The sequence below is a fragment of the Haliotis rufescens genome, unplaced genomic scaffold (assembly GCF_023055435.1).
Source record: "Haliotis rufescens isolate VD_foot unplaced genomic scaffold, xgHalRufe1.0.p SCAF_122, whole genome shotgun sequence".
Taxonomy (NCBI): domain Eukaryota; kingdom Metazoa; phylum Mollusca; class Gastropoda; order Lepetellida; family Haliotidae; genus Haliotis; species Haliotis rufescens.
The window spans coordinates 345,289-364,177 of NW_025963805.1; the positions used below are offsets into that span (position 1 = coordinate 345,289).

The 18,889-nt window shown below is 45.0% G+C and overlaps 1 protein-coding gene across 4 annotated transcripts in view; it reads left to right on the forward strand.

The window, feature by feature from the left end:
- The window catches only part of LOC124116551 (protein Aster-B-like), a 95,415-nt gene that overhangs the window by 40,301 nt on the left and 36,225 nt on the right, over nucleotides 1–18,889 (forward strand). For all 4 annotated transcript variants that reach the window (XM_048393934.1, XM_048393935.1, XM_048393937.1 and 1 more), the window contains exons 2-3: nucleotides 1,700–1,825; nucleotides 2,356–2,848. In XM_048393934.1, coding sequence (XP_048249891.1) covers nucleotides 1,700–1,825; nucleotides 2,356–2,848 — 619 coding nt within the window. The remainder of the gene's footprint in view (nucleotides 1–1,699; nucleotides 1,826–2,355; nucleotides 2,849–18,889) is intronic.

Genomic DNA, 18,889 nt, shown 5'->3' on the forward strand with positions numbered 1-18,889 from the left:
GTGCCCTGTACCCTAGTACTGGGACTGTGAGAGCAGGTGCCCTGTACCCTGGTATGTAGCCTGGTAGGGGGTGATAAACAGAAGGATATAGGGCCAGTGTAGATAGTGAGTAGGCTGTGATAAACACCTTGATACAGAAGAAGATAGGGGTGTGCCAGTATAGATAGTGAGTAGGCTGTGATAAACACCTTGATACAGAAGGAGATAGGGGTGTGCCAGTATAGATAGTGAGTAGGCTGTGATAAACACCTTGATACAGAAGGATATAGGGGTGTGCCAGTGTAGATAGTGAGTAGGCTGTGCCAGTGTAGATAGTGAGTAGGCTGTGATAAACACCTTGACACAGAAGGAGATAGGGGTGTGCCAGTATAGATAGTGAGTAGGCTGTGATAAACACCTTGATACAGAAGGATATAGGGTTTGGCCAGTTTATATAAGATATCTGTGCAGCATTCGGCATGTTCAGTTAACACATTTTAATGAAATAAACAGCTGTGTGGGTAATTGATGTGGAGTTACGTGGCCGTCCCGCTCTACTGATTAAGAATGTAAATATCCTGTTGTTGAAATGATGAAAATTCTGTTTTGCATCTGAACTTGGTTTGAGTTCACTGACGAATGTTCAGGCTCGCTAACCAGTTGCATGTTGCATGAGACACTCTCACGTGATGACACGATACATGATGCACTGAGAGCCTAACCTGTATGATTTGTGTGGAGTTCTTAAAGGAATGCACATCTTGAATGTCAGTGACCCAGGACTCACGGTGCCGGGCCAGCAAGTTTCTGGAAATCCACACTGTAACTGCAATACAATGAAATGAACGAGTCAGTGACTGGCATGTAACAACTTTTGTGCAGATATTTGATTTTCGTTTCAGCATTGTTCTGGAGAAATTGTAACCATGGTAACATGTCTCTTGCCCAGTGGAGGTGAAACAATACAATGCACGAGTCTTTTTTGTCTGTATCGGTACAACACAATACTCTTGCTCAAATATTTTCTGTTCATTTAACATGTTTAATGACCTCCACGGTGTTTGTCATTCAAATATCTAAAATGTGTTGCGATATTATCGTATCGTGATACGTATTGTTTCTTGATCTTACTGTATCGTTCACCCCTACCGACAAGCTGTAGTGCCACATCAATTTGTCCATCAGTATGACATGAATATACATATATCGTGTTGGGCCTCCCCTGTCGAGGCAAATGTGAAACATGCAATAATAAACATACTATATTCGACGTAATAAGTGCCCAGGGCGTTCTCAAAATTAGGAATGGGGGATCGGATTAGAATATAATTTTGGTGAGAAAAAAAAACAGAGTGGAAAGATTGTAAATTTCTTGGTTTATGCTGACAGCCTGAAATGATACCAAACAAAAGTCTGTGTGTATTATGCACAACAGATATATTTTCCAGAACTTAATTGCCCATAATTAAGGGTGCATATAACACACAAGTACGTATTATACACAAATTGTACATTGATCAATTGGAAGGGGTGCTTATTGGGATTGTTCGGTAGCAAATATATACCCAATATCCCCATGGGCGCTTATTAGAGCAGGGCGTTTATCACGGTATTTGAAAAATATGCCTGTTGACTATGATCACAGTCAGTCTGTTTGGGTTGACTAGGTCAGATAAAGCTTGTGTTGACAAGGATTCATAAGGGGTCGTTTTGGTTTCAGCCGGCGTTCACGTGATTTGACCCCTGCCTCGAGTCAGGAGTCTCTCCACATGGCTGGTGGCGCCCCCTCACCTTCAGGACGTGACAGCCTCATCATTAACAGCACCTCAGAGATCCGAGATGACGAGTGAGTTACCTCCCTTCTAGTTGTTACCATGGTTACAAGAGTGATGATGAGTGAGTGATGGCACAGGAGTTGTTTCAATGGTTACAAGATGCTTTTTGAGTCAGATCACTATAGCTGTTTCCATGGTTACAAAAGTGATGCTTAGTAACTTGTAGCTGTTCTGGTTACTTTGTATGAGAAATTTCAAAACAGTGAGGAAAAATAACAAAATTCAGATTATTAGCTCACCTGATCTATGATTTTGATTCCACAAGTGACAGGGGAGTTAGGGTAGCCATGTGGTTAAAGCATTCGCTTGTCACGCCAAAGACCTGGGTTTGATTCACGACATGGGTACATTGTGTGAAGCCCATTTCTGGTGTCCCCCGCCGTGATATTGCTGGAATATTGCTAAAAGCGGCGTAAAACCATACTCACTCACTCACTCAAATGTAACAGAGAGGACCGCAGACCCTCGCCCAGTTATGGAGTCTCCCACATGTATTCAGTATTAGTCAGAATACAACAAACTCTCACTCAATACATTTCAGACGCAGAAAATCCTCAACAGATATCTCGTGTCGACCCCAAAACACAACCATTGAAGAGGACCCAAGAGAGACAACTCTGGATGAGCCCGAGAGCCCATCCAACAGTGACAAGGTGAACGGCAACGTGGACAACGCCAGTGAAGACAGCGGAGCCGACAACAAGGAACACTCACCACAGGTGTCCTTCGACAATGGCTCACCCATGGACGACAGGACGGCTGACCGGCGCATGTACGCCATGGACGGAGAATCGCTGTCGGAGAAGGAGAGGCTGCCAAACAGACACGCCCGGGAGAAGTCCTTCGAGAGGTCCCTCGACAACATCATGGACAAATGTTCCGAGAAGTCGCTGGACCTCAACTTGAGTGTGGAGTCATGGAATGGGTCGATGAGTGACGCCAGTTGTCGGTCTCCAGACAACAGCCTTGCGACAGGGTCCACCTCGCTCAAGTACTCAAAGAACGAGAAGAAGAAGAAGTCGGCTTGGTACACAGTAAGTTTCGTGGTTGATGTTAGCTTTTCCTTTCCTTCCCGATCAAGGTCAGAATGTGGGGTCACACTACTGAAGCTCCAGTATTGGTCCACGGTATTTGGTTTTTGGTTTGGTTTGGTTTGGTTTGGTTTGGTTTCTAGTTTAACGCCGCACTCAGCAATATTCCAGCTATATGACGGCGGTCTGTTAATAATCGAGTCTGGACCAGACAATCCAGTGATTAATATCATGAGCATCGATCCACGCAATTGGGATCGATGACCTGCATCAACCAAGTCAGCGAGCCTGACTACCCGATCCCGTTAGTCACCTTTTACGGCAAGCATGGGTTGCTGAAGACCTATTCTACCCCGGATCTTCACGGGTCTGGTCCACGATAAGAAGCAGTCGTAAAACAGGGTTCACATGAGTCATGGGACCTGGGAAAAGTCATGAAATTTTAGTTTGAGTTTCCCAGTCCTGCAAAAGTTTTGGGAAAGGCTTAAAAAAATAAAAAAATAGGTTTTCCGGCAATGACTTTTGAATAAATAGTGCGGGTGGGTGGGTGTTTTTTTTTGCTTGTTCAAACTAGTATGTAACCAAAAAGACAGTGTACCATCAACCTTGGAAAGGGCCTTCCTACATAAACAAGCATACAAACTCCTATGGCTGCAATTACCAAAGCATCAGATGCTCAGTTAAGCAGTGCGCATGTAAAGGGAAGGAACTGCGTGCTACATTGGATCACATGGTATGAGGATTTTTTTTAAAATGGAAATAAAAACGAAACGTGCTTCAGACTTTTTGATCATGCGGGCGGTGCCAGTGAACCAAGACTATTATATTTTAAGCCAAATAGAAAATTGCTATAAAGACGTAGAAAAAAATATAATTTTATTATCTTTTTATGGTGATATGTAGCCATGACAGGCAGGTAAAGGCTTTGGCCAAAGTGATGTTCAGTTTGGATTAATTGAATTAAGATTGTGGTTTTGTTGTGATTTCTGTTGTTGTTATCATGGAAAGAACTGGCGTGATACTCTGGAAAAGTCATTGAAATGAGTCTGTGTATTAAGTTAGGTTTGTCAGCACCATACCTGTGCTCGTGGGTTTCACGGAAGTGGTAAACGTCTCAGACCTGCATCACTTCGGGCTTTCCTCCAACATTAAGCTGACACGCCGTGATATAACTGGAATACTGTTAAAAGCGGCGTTAAACCCAACTCACTCACTCACTCACACTGTGTATTAAGTTATGAAGCCTGGTTAAGGAGCCGATGTGAAAAGTTGGGGAGGGGTGGCCGGGGCATTGCCATCAAATGTGCAGCAGTTCACTGTGCAGAGTTGCGTCCCTTGGATGTGTAATCAGAATAGTCATTGTTTGGCAAATGGAGCTGTGCTGTCGGACTTGGTTGTATGCCTGGTACCCAACAATTGCTGAGGAAATAGAGCCTTATCAGTCAATTGCCTATCTAATAGCCACCAATTGCTGGGGAAATAGGGCTGTTTTATGACTGTTACTTGCCTACCTGGTACCCACCAACTGCTGAGGAAATAGGGCTGTTTTATGACTGTTACTTGCCTACCTGGTACCCACCAACTGCTGAGGAAATAGGGCTGTTTTATGACTGTTACTTGCCTACATGGTATCAACCAATTGCTGAGGAAATAGGTCTGTTTTATGACTGTTACTTGCCTACCTGGTACCCACCAATTGCTGGGGAAATAGGGTTGTTTTATGACTGTTACTTGCCTACCTGGTACCCACCAACTGCTGAGGAAATAGGGCTGTTTTATGACTGTTACTTGCCTACATGGTACCCACCAATTGCTGAGGAAATAGGGCTGTTTTATGACTGTTACTTGCCTACATGGTACCCACCAATTGCTGAGGAAATAGGTCTGTTTTATGACTGTTACTTGCCTACATGGTACCCACCAATTGCTGGGGAAATAGGGCTGTTTTATGACTGTTACTTGCCTACCTGGTACCCACCAACTGCTGAGGAAATAGGGCTGTTTTATTACTGTTACTTGCCAACCTGGTACCCACCAATTGCTGAGGAAATAGGGCTGTTTTATGACTGTTACTTGCCTACATGGTACCCACCACCTGCTGAGGAAATAGGTCTGTTTTATGACTGTTACTTGCCTACCTGGTACCCACCACCTGCTGAGGAAATAGGGCTGTTTTATGACTGCTACTTGCCTACCTGGTAACCCATCATTGCACTGGAAATAGAGACAAGTTTATCCGAGTCTATAGCCCACCTGGTACACATTTAGTTCTGGGTAAAGTGAGGCAACTCTTGATGCCAATTCCCGGCTTTGGAAAGAGTGAAGTGTATCAGTATCACTGTTACTTAAATCCAAACTTAGTGATGGTATCAAGCATTTACAGAGACACTTGACTGAAACAAAGTATGGGAAAAGATGGTGAATCTTGCGCTGGGAAGTTGAAGACTGACTTGCCCCTTCATGAATCCTTCGTGAGTCAACAAACCATATCTTATGTGAAAGAAAGATCCTAAATGTCACTCCGAACCGGCCTTTCCAAGAGAAGCAATTGGTTGCTTTTGGATCGAAATAGGAAGTTAATGACTTTGGGATGTGGATTTTAGGACCAAAAGAAAATCAAGTTGAGTCATGGGGAATATTTTATCTGTCTACTCTAGGGTTTATGTGTCTACTCTAGGGTTTATATTTCTACTCTAGGGTTTATGTGTCTACTCTAGGGTTTATATTTCTACTCTAGGGTTTATGTGTCTACTCTAGGGTTTATATTTCTACTCTAGGGTTTATGTGTCTACTCTAGGGTTTATATTTTTACTCTAGGGTTTATGTGTCTACTCTAGGGTTTATATTTTTACTCTAGGGTTTATGTGTCTACTCTAGGGTTTATGTGTCTACTCTAGGGTTTATGTGTCTACTCTAGGATTTGTCTGTCTACTCTAGGGTTTATGTGTATACTCTAGGGTTTATGTGTCTACTCTAGGGTTTATGTGTCTACTCTAGGGTTTATGTGTATACTCTAGGGTTTATGTGTCTACTCTAGGGTTTATGTGTCTACTCTAGGATTTATGTGTCTACTCTAGGGTTTATGTGTCTACTCTAGGGTTTATGTGTCTACTCTAGGGTTTATGTGTATACCCTAGGGTTTATGTGTCTACTCTAGGGTTTATGTGTCTACTCTAGGGTTTATATTTCTACTCTAGGGTTGATGTGTCTACTCTAGGGTTTATGTGTCTACTCTAGGGTTTATGTGTCTACTCTAGGGTTTATGTGTATACTCTAGGGTTTATGTGTCTACTCTAGGGTTTATGTGTCTACTCTAGGGTTTATATTTCTACTCTAGGGTTTATGTGTCTACTCTAGGGTTTATATTTCTACTCTAGGGTTTATGTGTCTACTCTAGGGTTTATATTTTTACTCTAGGGTTTATGTGTCTATTCTAGGGTTTATATTTTTACTCTAGGGTTTATGTGTCTACTCTAGGGTTTATGTGTCTACTCTAGGATTTGTCTGTCTACTCTAGGGTTTATGTGTATACTCTAGGGTTTATGTGTCTACTCTAGGGTTTATGTGTCTACTCTAGGGTTTATGTGTATACTCTAGGGTTTATGTGTCTACTCTAGGGTTTATGTGTCTACTCTAGGATTTATGTGTCTACTCTAGGGTTTATGTGTCTACTCTAGGGTTTATGTGTCTACTCTAGGGTTTATGTGTATACCCTAGGGTTTATGTGTCTACTCTAGGGTTTATGTGTCTACTCTAGGGTTTATATTTCTACTCTAGGGTTGATGTGTCTACTCTAGGGTTTATGTGTCTACTCTAGGGTTTATGTGTCTACTCTAGGGTTTATGTGTATACTCTAGGGTTTATGTGTCTACTCTAGGGTTTATATTTCTACTCTAGGGTTTATGTGTCTACTCTAGGGTTTATATGTCTACTCTAGGGTTTATATGTCTACTCGAGGGTTTATGTGTCTATTGTTTATATGTCTACTCTAGGATTTGTCTGTCTACTCTATGCTTTATGTGTCTACTTTAGGGTTTATGTGAATGATTACATAAATCAATGTTCAGTGGTGTTCATGACCATTGATAGAGTTTAAAAGCTATGTTCTTAATGTCAGTGTGTGTGTTTTAACTGACAAAAGGAACACAAATCATGATATAGAGCAGTCTGTTCAATATGACAACATATGGGACATAAAGAACATGCAAGTCAATATTCTTGTCTTAACACCCAACCAGGGCAGTGTCAAGGATATGCCCAGATATACAGACAGGTAACACATGGTGGCCATGCCACATGGTGTACTTACCTATAGATTTCCCAGCCTGCAGTGTCACCCTGCCATGGTGGCGTCAGTACAGATAGCTAGTTGTGCTTTGACAGATTATGTAGTGATTGCCCAGGTTGACAGATTGCAGGGTGCTGATAGATTTCAGATCTGCTTTGTTGGAGGATGTGGGTAGGTAGTGGTTGAGGACATTCCTTACATACATTGGGCGTAGTACAGGATTGGTCCCTGCTAGCCCCTGCTTGTCTCCCTGTGGGGATTCTGTAGGAGAGTACGTCTCCAGGGCCCATGCTTATCTCCCTGTGGGGATTCTGGAAGAGAGTATGTCCCCAGTGCCCTGCTTGTCTCCCTGTGGGGATTCTGGAAGAGAGTATGTCCCCAGTGCCCTGCTTGTCTCCCTGTTGGGATTCTGGAAGAGAGTATGTCCCCAGTGCCCCGCTTGTCTCCCTGTGGGGATTCTGGAAGAGAGTATGTCCCCAGTGCCCCGCTTGTCTCCCTGTGGGGATTCTGAGAGAGAGTGTTCCCAGTGCCCCGCTTGTCTCCCTGTGGGGATTCTGAGAGAGAGTAGGTCCCCAGTGCCCCGCTTGTCTCCCTGTGGGGATTCTGAGAGAGAGTATGTCCCCAGGGCCCCGCTTGTCTCCCTGTGGGGATTCTGAGAGAGAGTAGGTCCCCAGTGCCCTGCTTGTCTCCCTGTGGGGATTCTGAGAGAGAGTGTTCCCAGTGCCCCGCTTGTCTCCCTGTGGGGATTCTGAGAGAGAGTGTTCCCAGTGCCCCGCTTGTCTCCCTGTGGGGATTCTGAGAGAGAGTAGGTCCCCAGTGCCCTGCTTGTCTCCCTGTGGGGATTCTGAGAGAGAGTAGGTCCCCAGTGCCCCGCTTATCTCCCTGTAGGGATTCTGAGAGAGAGTGTTCCCAGTGCCCCGCTTGTCTCCCTGTGGGGATTCTGAGAGAGAGTAGGTCCCCAGTGTCGCGCTTGTCTCCCTGGTGGGATTCTGAGAGAGAGTGTTCCCAGTGCCCCGCTTGTCTCCCTGTGGGGATTCTGAGAGAGAGTAGGTCCCCAGTACCCCGCTTGTCTCCCTGTGGGGATTCTGAGAGAGAGTGTTCCCAGTGCCCCGCTTGTCTCCCTGGTGGGATTCTGAGAGAGAGTGTTCCCAGTGCCCCGCTTGTCTCCCTGTGGGGATTCTGAGAGAGAGTAGGTCCCCAGTGCCCCGCTTGTCTCCCTGTGGGGATTCTGAGAGAGAGTATGTCCCCAGTGCCCGCTTGTCTCCCTGTGGGGATTCTGAGAGAGTATGTCCCCAGTGCCCCGCTTGTCTCCCTGTGGGGATTCTGAAAGAGAGTATGTCCCCAGTGCCCCGCTTGTCTCCCTGTGGGGATTCTGAGAGAGAGTAGGTCCCCAGTGCCCTGCTTGTCTCCCTGTGGGGATTCTGAGAGAGAGTAGGTGCCCAGTGCCCTGCTTGTCTCCCTGTGGGGATTCTGAGAGAGAGTAGGTCCCCAGTGCCCCGCTTGTCTCCCTGTTGGGATTTTGGAAGAGAGTAGGTCCCCAGTATCGCAGCTTGTCTCCCTGTGGGGATTCTGAGAGAGAGTAGGTCCCCAGTGCCCCGCTTGTCTCCCTGTGGGGATTCTGTGAGAGAGTAGGTCCCCAGTGCCCCGCTTGTCTCCCTGTGGGGATTCTGAGAGAGAGTAGGTCCCCAGTGCCCTGCTTGTCTCCCTGTGGGGATTCTGAGAGAGTATGTCCCCAGTGCCCCACTTGTCTCCCTGTGGGGATTCTGAGAGAGAGTGTTCCCAGTGCCCCGCTTGTCTCCCTGTGGGGATTCTGAGAGAGAGTAGGTCCTCAGTGCCCCGCTTGTCTCCCTGTGGGGATTTTGGAAGAGAGTAGGTCCCGAGTGCCCCGCTTGTCTCCCTGTGGGGATTCTGGAAGAGAGTAGGTCCCCAGTGCCCTGCTTGTCTCCCTGTGGGGATTCTGAGAGAGAGTAGGTCCCCAGTGCCCCGCTTGTCTCCCTGTGGGGATTCTGAGAGAGAGTGTTCCCAGTGCCCCGCTTGTCTCCCTGTGGGGATTCTGAGAGAGAGTATGTCCCCAGTGCCCCGCTTGTTTCCCTGTGGGGATTCTGAGAGAGAGTGTTCCCAGTGCCCCGCTTGTCTCCCTGTGGGGATTCTGAGAGAGAGTGTTCCCAGTGCCCTGCTTGTCTCCCTGTGGGGATTCTGAGAGAGAGTAGGTGCCCAGTGCCCCGCTTGTCTCCCTGTGGGGATTCTGAGAGAGAGTATGTCCCCAGTGCCCCGCTTGTCTCCCTGTTGGGATTTTGGAAGAGAGTAGGGCCCCAGTATCGCAGCTTGTCTCCCTGTGGGGATTCTGAGAGAGAGTAGGTCCCCAGTGCCCCGCTTGTCTCCCTGTGGGGATTCTGAGAGAGAGTAGGTTCCCAGTGCCCCGCTTGTCTCCCTGTGGGGATTCTGAGAGAGAGTATGTCCCCAGTGCCCCGCTTGTCTCCCTGTGGGGATTCTGAGAGAGAGTAGGTCCCCAGTATCGCAGTTTGTCTCCCTGTGTGGATTTTGAGAGAGAGTAGGTTCCCAGTATTGCAGCTTGCCTCCCTGTGGGGATTCTGAGAGAGAGTAGGTGCCCAGTGCCCCACTTGTCTCCCTGTGGGGATTCTGAGAGAGAGTAGGTGCCCAGTGCTCCACTTGTCTCCCTGTGGGGATTCTGAGAGAGAGTAGGTCCCCAGTGCCCCGCTTGTCTCCCTGAGAGAGAGTAGGTCCCCAGTGCTCCACTTGTATCCCTGTGGGGATTCTGGAAGAGAGTATGTCCCCAGTGCTCCACTTGTATCCCTGTGGGGATTCTGGAAGAGAGTATGTCCCCAGTGCTCCACTTGTATCCCTGTGGGGATTCTGAGAGAGAGTAGGTCCCCAGTGCCCCGTTTGTCTCCCTGTGGGGATTCTGAGAGAGAGTATGTCCCCAGTGCCCCGCTTGTCTCCCTGTGGGGATTCTGGAAGAGTAGGTACTCAATATACCATGCTTGTCTTCCCAGGGGGAACCAAGTTCCATTCAAAACTGTCCCTTCTAATACAAAGACTGAGTGTCTTCATCAGCTTTGGTAGTTGAAGGGAAGTAACTCTTGTCTGCTTCATTATACAGAAAATCTGTTTCAATTCAGTGTCAGTGAAACATTGAGTCTGTCATGCAGACCCGGTAACAGATTTATCCAGTAGAGCCCGTGCAAGTCTATAATAGTCTAGATTACTGCAGTCTCTGGGATCCTTTGTATTATATTTTATTATGATAATTTAATAACTGTAAACTTTTATCTGTAAACTATTTACATTTCAGAAAAAAAGATGTTAGTCTAGTGAAACATGATGTGTTATTAGTAGTAGTTGGAGTCCAATCGTTAAAGTGTGAGTGGTGGCGTCAGCTTCGTGATATACGTTGAGAAAGACGTAAAACACCTGATGGTCATAATGATAGAAGCGCTCGTAAAATATTTTAGTTTCACATTTTGTCTTGGCTTGCCGACACCAATAGTAAATCCAGCTGGTCAACAGTATATTTTCGAATGGTGTTAAGATTGTAACACAAGTAAATTAGAGCTTTTGAATGTGTCAAGTTGGTTTTTACTCAAAGAGCAAATGATTGTATGATTGCAGGTTCGAATCCCGGTTTGCCCTGATTGTTTCTAGGTTTGTCAGCACCATACCCGTGTCAGTGGGTTTCACCGAAGTGGTAAACGTCTGAGACCTGCATCACTTCGGGCTTTCCTCCCACATCAAGCTGTCGTGTCGTCATATAACTGGAATACTGTTCTTAGCGACGTTATATCTGCTCACTCTAGCGACATTGTACCCGCCCTCTTAGGCGCAGAAATTCACTGTGCAGAGTTTTGCCCCTTAGACATGCAAGGATCCTATGATTGCAGGTTCCAATCCTAGATTCGCCTGATTATGCTTCTAGGTTTGTCAGCACCATACCCGTGCTTGTGGGTTTCAGCAAGACATGAAATAATTGGGTCTTTCCTTACCATTTAAAGTTGACATCAAAATACTGTTCAAAGCAGCATTAAAACCGCCTCTGTCACGACCCTGTGTTGAGTTGTGCGGAGTTGTGTGAGCTGTGTGAGCTGAGTGAGTTGTGTGAGCTGTGTGAGCTGTGTGAGTTGTGTGAGCTGTGTGAGCTGAGTGAACTGTTTGAGCTGTGTGAGCTGTGTGAGCTGTGTGAGTTGTGCGGAGCTGTGTTAGCTGTGTGAGCTGAGTGAGCTGTGTGAGCTGTGTGAGTTGTGCGGAGTTGTGTGAGCTGTGTGAGCTGTGTGTGCTGAGTGAACTGTGTGAGCTGTGCGGAGTTGTGTGAGCTGTGTGAGCTGAGTAAGTTGTGTGAGCTGTGTGAGCTGTGTGAGTTGTGCGGAGTTGTGTGAGCTGTGTGAGTTGTGCGGAGTTGTGTGAGCTGTGTGAGCTGAGTGAGCTGAGTGAGCTGAGTGAGCTGTGTGAGCTGAGTGAGCTGTGTGAGCTGTGTATGTGACATCAAGGACACAAGCTGTACAGGCGAGGGAGACTGTTGTCACTATTGTCATGTACTCAACTCACGACTTCCTGGACCAGACACCAAAATAACATCCTTCCATTGATGTAGTCTCTTGTGACTGGGCTTGTGATGTCTGGAGATACAACCTGCCATTGATGTTTTGTCTTGTGATGTGTGACAGTACAAGCTGGGCCACTTGTGATTAGCAGGTTGGTGATGATTAGGTTAAGTGTCAATCTTTCTTTCTTGGGCAAGAATCGAGGCAAATGTTTGGTAAGTGATGCATTTTTTAACATGTGGTGAGCTGTTGGGCTGTGGTGATTCACAACTACCTACAATGTTGTCGATACTTGAACTGTCGGTTTGCGAGATTGTGATATGCTATAAATAGAACAAGAACTGATGGAGTAAGCAGCTGTAACGGCAAAAGTAGCATGGTAAGCATGGCGGAACACGAGAACGTGGTGGTAATAGTGGAAGCGTCTTCCTGAATATAAGTCTTTAGTTTGGCCAGATTTTGGGTCTGAAAAGTCCTCAAACAGAGAATGGTGTGGAGCAATTGTGTCTTACAGCGGGAAAATAGTTTTATGAACAAGTCTGAGATTCAGTGCTTATCCAGGAAAGTTGTTCGAATTTTGATGGAGGTACTTTTCCAAGATGAGTTAAGAATATTATGTTTTTCAAATATTTCTTTATGCAATGTGCATTTGGATTCAAAATGAAAAAAAGTTGATGCCCCAAAAAATTGGACACAAACTTATTGGTGACAATTCACTGTGCGTATTATATATGATATATATAGAAATGATAGGAGTAAAATAGGCAAAATATATATGTAAGCACTGTGCCTATGCATAGAGTGCTTTTATAATGAGATAATAGGCTGATGTCACACTTATGGCGCGAAGTCAGTGATCCATAAAATTGTTTTTTTGGTATAATATGTTATTAAAATATGAAACATATATACACGTACATATAGTGTTATTCCTTTCACACACTGTCTTACGTGCTATGCTAGTGCAGTGATTAAGTTAGTAATAGGGATTAGCGCGATGTTTACAATATACGCGATCGATTCTTTACTAACTTGAAGTTACATTACTTGATTGGTTATTAAGTACTATATTCGATATAATTGATACACAAGCAATAAAATGTACATATAGGAGGCGTATATAAGGGAGGTGCTTATCTGTAACATGAAATGTCAACATTAGAAAAGTGTTGAGTGCTGTCGGCCAATCCTACCAGGCTGACAGGTGACAATTGACTGTGCGTTCAAATTGCCGTGACGTCACAGGTAGAAGCCCGTGAATTAGGCGTTAAGCCAGGTACGGGTAGCATGTACAACTCATTACATGCAGACAGTGGAGGAGCGGCCTTACGATGGATAAAAGTAGAAATAAGGCTGCCAGCGACATAAATATTGAGGGCTCCCCTGGACCCCACTTTTGTAAGTCAAGGTGAAGGTTCTCTTCCCGAGGAGGGGTGGTCGGGTAGCCTAGTGGTTAAAGCGTTCGCTCATCAAGCTGAAGACCTGGGTTCGATTCCCGACATGGGTACAATGTGTGAAGCCCATTTCTGGTGTCCCCCGCCGTGATGTTGCTGGAATATTGCTAAAAGCAACGTAAAACCACACTCACTCACTCACTCACTCACTCTCTTCCCGAGGAAGTTAACTGACTGCAGAAGTTTGGTTTCCTTCCTTGCCGAACTAGGCTGGAATTTAGTGGCTCGATCGTAGCACAACCAGTGGTTATAATGAGTGATATCCCTTCGAAAAGTGTTGAGTGTGAAGTGACGTCACAGGTAGAAGCCTGTGAATTAGGCGTCAAGCCAGGTACGGAGTAATATCCAGTGTATATATGTATGCAAGCAATCAATAAACTGTTGTCCTCCACTGAACAATATAAACATGTCCCACCTCACAGGCTTTGTATACAGGTATGTTCTAGCTGTGCATGTCCTGCCGTGAGTAGAGAAACCTCTGGTGGCAACACCAGGATACAAACCAGGCTTCCCCCTGTCTCTCTACAGGCCCTCTACTTTCACCTGACCCTTCCTCCCTGACTGAGCATACCGACATCACACGTACATGCAGCCTATGTGACAGTCAGGTGTATACGGTCGTAACGGAGCACCAGGATGTATTAATATGCTCAGTATTAACTCAGTTGGATACATTACCTGCCTACTTCAAATTGAAATATATTAAACAGCAGTGAATTGATGCGTGTGATGTGTGTCTATGTGATATCTGTTGTGTTGATTGGAAATAACTGTGGCAGTGAATTGTGATGTGGCAATATTTCGGGACGTTTTGAAGGGAGTTCAAATGTTCCAGGTGGATCTTTTGTGTGCCATGTTATAACTGGAGCACTCACTCACAACAAGGACGGGTGTTGCTGTAGGCCTGTCTGGTAGTGAATGCAGAACAACATGAGTTTCACTGGCTCAAAGAATACCTTTTGTTATCAAGCAGATTGTGAGCGTTGTTGTTTGATTCTCTCTTCTGGTCAAGGGTGTGTTAACTGTGTTGTCACAAGGATACAAGATAGGTTTTTCTAAAAATAAGCTTTGAACAGAAGCCTTTGGGACACCTGTAAGTCAACTTACTGTTGAATCGTTTATTTCTTTCGCTCCTGGAGAAGTCAGTGTCGACCGAACCAGTCAGTACCTGGGATTATGTCATAGAGGCATTGTGTCTCTTACTGAAACAGATACAGTTATTCCAAGAAAAGGTTTGACTTTCCCGTCTGTTGACGACTGTGTCAACTTGGTCTGTCAGTGTCTGGGCACATGGTGTCTTTTACTAAAAGGATACCACTACGTCAAGAAAACATTTGATTCTTTCCCGTCTGGTGAAGACTGTCAACTTGGTCTGTCAGTGTCTGGACACATGGTGTCTTTTACAAAAAGGATTCCAATACGTCAAGAAAACATTTGATTCTTTCCCGTCTGGTGAAGACTGTCAACTTGGTCTGTCAGTGTCTGGGCACATGGTGTCTTTTACAAAAAGGATTCCAATACGTCAAGAAAACATTTGATTCTTTCCGTCTGGTGAAGTCTGTCAATTTGGTCTGTCAGTGTCTGGGGTTGTAATAGAGCCACAGTGTCTGGGGTTGTAATAGAGCCACAGTGTCTGGGGTTGTAATAGAGCCACAGTGTCTGGGGTTGTAATAGAGCCACAGTGTCTGGGGTTGTAATAGAGCCACAGTGTCTGGGGTTGTAATAGAGCCACAGTGTCTGGGGTTATAATAGAGCCACAGTTTCTCAAAGGATACCTGTCATCAAGAAAGCATTTGAGTCTCTCCCTCGTGGTGAAGACAGTGTCACCTATGACTCTATGTCAGGTGTTGTATCATCAAGGTATATTTGAAACATTGTTGCCTGTTGCCTAAGACAGACTTGCCAGGGGAATGTTTGTGGCAGTAGAGTCAAAGGTGGAATAACACCTTGGACATGTGAAATACAAGAAGTCATACCGTGAACTCTACTGCGTAGTGACCAGTGGTCAGTGCATAGCCGGGTGATATAGAGTTATCAACCAGCAGTGAGATATGGACGTACACTTCTCCAGTCAGGAGGACTCATGTCGGATACATCAACACTCCACTTCAGACGGGACTGTAGACATGGACAACAAAAAACTGAACAAAGTGTTGTCAACGTCTTCGCTGAGTGTGTCCGATGTGGTGGGCAATGTTACCGGTGCAGTGGCTGATGTTGTAGGTGGTGCTGTTGGGGATGCAGTGGACAGTATATATATGGTATGGTGATAACACAGTCTTTTGTTTAACACAGTGCTCATGTGTGACGTTTCAGTGTAGGTTCTAACCCCGAAACGTCACTCCTAATTGTAATAAAGAAGTTGTCCATCCGTATATCCTATCCCTACTTAGTACTCCAACTCTAAATACCTCTCAAAGAAGTTAAGCTCATAAATGTTTGACTGATTGTAACTAGTGATTGATTAGTTGGATGAAATTATTATACCCAGTGATTGATAAGTTGTTGAAACTAGTTATGACTAATGTTTGATGTTGAAGTGTTGACATTTTCCCTTCACAGTTCAGTATGTTTGTGAAGACAACGTTGAGAACAGTGATCTCCTTCATGCATGGTAGGGCTGGCAGAAAACATCGATAATCTAAATTGTCGTTGATGGGAAGAAAGATTAACGATTATCAATATGAAAATTGAGTCATCTATAATATCTGAACTATTGAGATAAAATAAAATTTAGATTTACCCAAACAGTCTTTTATTGACAATAATATCAATTGCTGAAGATCGAAAGCAACTGTTTTTGTAATATCTCAAATGTCCATGAAGTAATCCCTGCAGAAATGTACCACCACTCCTAAGCGGAGTGAAATATGCTGATTTCTTTCGGAACGTATTTTGAATATTTGCTCAAAGTATCTTCTTCGATATTTATCAATAATTGATCGCTGTTTAGTTAAAGATTATCAATTTCTATGATCTGTCTGGATAGCCAGCCCTAATGCATGGAGTTATCTACCCAGTGCTAGAGTCTCCTGTATGTGATCTGTATGGATAGCCAGCCCTAATGCATGGAGTTATATACCCAGTGCTAGAGTCTCCTGTATGTGATCTGTATGGATAGCCAGCCCTAATGCATGGAGTTATATACCCAGTGCTAGAGTCTCCTGTATGTGATCTGTCTGGATAGCCAGCCCTAATGCATGGAGTTATATACCCAGTGCTAGAGTCTCCTGTATGTGATCTGTATGGATAGCCAGCCCTAATGCATGGAGTTATCTACCCAGTGCTAGAGTCTCCTGTATGTGATCTGTATGGATAGCCAGCCCTAATGCATGGAGTTATATACCCAGTGCTAGAGTCTCCTGTATGTGATCTGTATGGATAGCCAGCCCTAATGCATGGAGTTATCTACCCAGTGCTAGAGTCTCCTGTATGTGATCTGTATGGATAGCCAGCCCTAATGCATGGAGTTATATACCCAGTGCTAGAGTCTCCTGTATGTGATCTGTATGGATAGCCAGCCCTAATGCATGGAGTTATATACCCAGTGCTAGAGTCTCCTGTATGTGATCTGTATGGATAGCCAGCCCTAATGCATGGAGTTATATACCCAGTGCTAGAGTCTCCTGTATGTGATCTGTATGGATAGCCAGCCCTAATGCATGGAGTTATATACCCAGTGCTAGAGTCTCCTGTATGTGATCTGTATGGATAGCCAGCCCTAATGCATGGAGTTATATACCCAGTGCTAGAGTCTCCTGTATGTGATCTGTATGGATAGCCAGCCCTAATGCATGGAGTTATATACCCAGTGCTAGAGTCTCCTGTATGTGATCTGTATGGATAGCCAGCCCTAATGCATGGAGTTATATACCCAGTGCTAGAGTCTCCTGTATGTGATCTGTATGGATAGCCAGCCCTAATGCATGGAGTTATATACCCAGTGCTAGAGTCTCCTGTATGTGATCTGTATGGATAGCCAGCCCTAATGCATGGAGTTATATACCCAGTGCTAGAGTCTCCTGTATGTGATCTGTATGGATAGCCAGCCCTAATGCATGGAGTTATATACCCAGTGCTAGAGTCTCCTGTATGTGATCTGTATGGATAGCCAGCCCTAATGCATGGAGTTATATACCCAGTGCTAGAGTCTCCTGTATGTGATCTGTATGGATAGCCAGCCCTAATGCATGGAGTTATATACCCAGTGCTAGAGTCTCCTGTATGTGATCTGTATGGATAGCCAGCCCTAATGCATGGAGTTATATACCCAGTGCTAGAGTCTCCTGTATGTGATCTGTATGGATAGCCAGCCCTAATGCATGGAGTTATATACCCAGTGCTAGAGTCTCCTGTATGTGATCTGTATGGATAGCCAGCCCTAATGCATGGAGTTATATACCCAGTGCTAGAGTCTCCTGTATGTGATCTGTATGGATAGCCAGCCCTAATGCATGGAGTTATATACCCAGTGCTAGAGTCTCCTGTATGCACAGTGACACACAGGACTGAATAGGCCGGGTTGCCCCCATGTCATGTGTGTTTGAAAACAGCATGTCTTTCATGTATGTATGTGGGTGGGCTAAATATAGTGAGATTCTCTATATGTGAGGGAAGTGTGGGCAGGCTTGTGTTTCATAACCTGTGGATGGTTTCTCTATACTCTAGCTACTTACATGGGTAGACTTAACAACCAATTTGTATGTAGCCTGCAGGGCTTGCTCCTTTCGAAAGTTTATGTTCCTTCTCCAAGCTGACTGGACCCACAACTGAATGTTGGAGGCAGAGACAGAGTTACCCAGGGGCTCCGAAATTCTGGAACTCCTCATCCCTTTTCCTGCACTCTGAGATTAATATTTTATTAGCCAGACGTGCCATCTACTTTACGTTTCAGAAAGCCTTTCGTAATTTTACCTGGCCACGGCCAACGGGCCAGCAGTTAAATCGACCCCTGTACTTACTGTATTTTAATCTGTTTTAGTACCAAGGAGAATGTTTTCTGCATGGGTATGTTCGAGTGAGTGAGTGAGTGAGTGAGCGAGTATGGTTTTACGCCGTTTTTAGCAATATTCCAGCAATATCACGGCAGGGGACACAAGAAATGGGCTTCCCACATTGTACCCATGTCGGGAATCGAACCCGGGTCTTCGGCGTCACAAGCGAATGCCTTAACCACTAGGCTACCCGACCGCCCCTGGTATGTTTGAACCGAAAGTGAATCTTAAATAAACATTCACTCTCTCTCTCTCTCTCTCTCTCTCTCTCTCTCTCTCTCTCTCTCTCTCTCTCTCTCTGTGTAAACCATGAAGGGAGACAACTCTAACAAAACTCAAAACTGTTGGGCTGTGTGACAGGACCATATCTCATGTATGAGTACTCAGGCTTGTCATTTAGCTTGTTATTCACCACAATGGAAGGTAACACCATGACATTCAGAGAAAAGGCTTGAAGGCATGTGTTATGTGTTAGACGTTAGGGTGAAGTTGTATTGTGATTGCAATCCGCCTTGTAAATGTATGAGATCTCTCAAGCTCCTTCCCAGCGTGTGACACCCTTGTTACACTCTCGCTAACATCGCTGCCACCAGTGTGGCGCGGCCATTACAAGAATCTTTAAATTTGGCCTCTAACCACAAATGTAGTAACGTTCATACTTTTCTTTATGTCTTGGGGAATGCAATCATAGTTAACTTTGTAAAGGTTTACGACTGACCATGTTTTCCAGATGAATTTACTTTGTTGTCTGA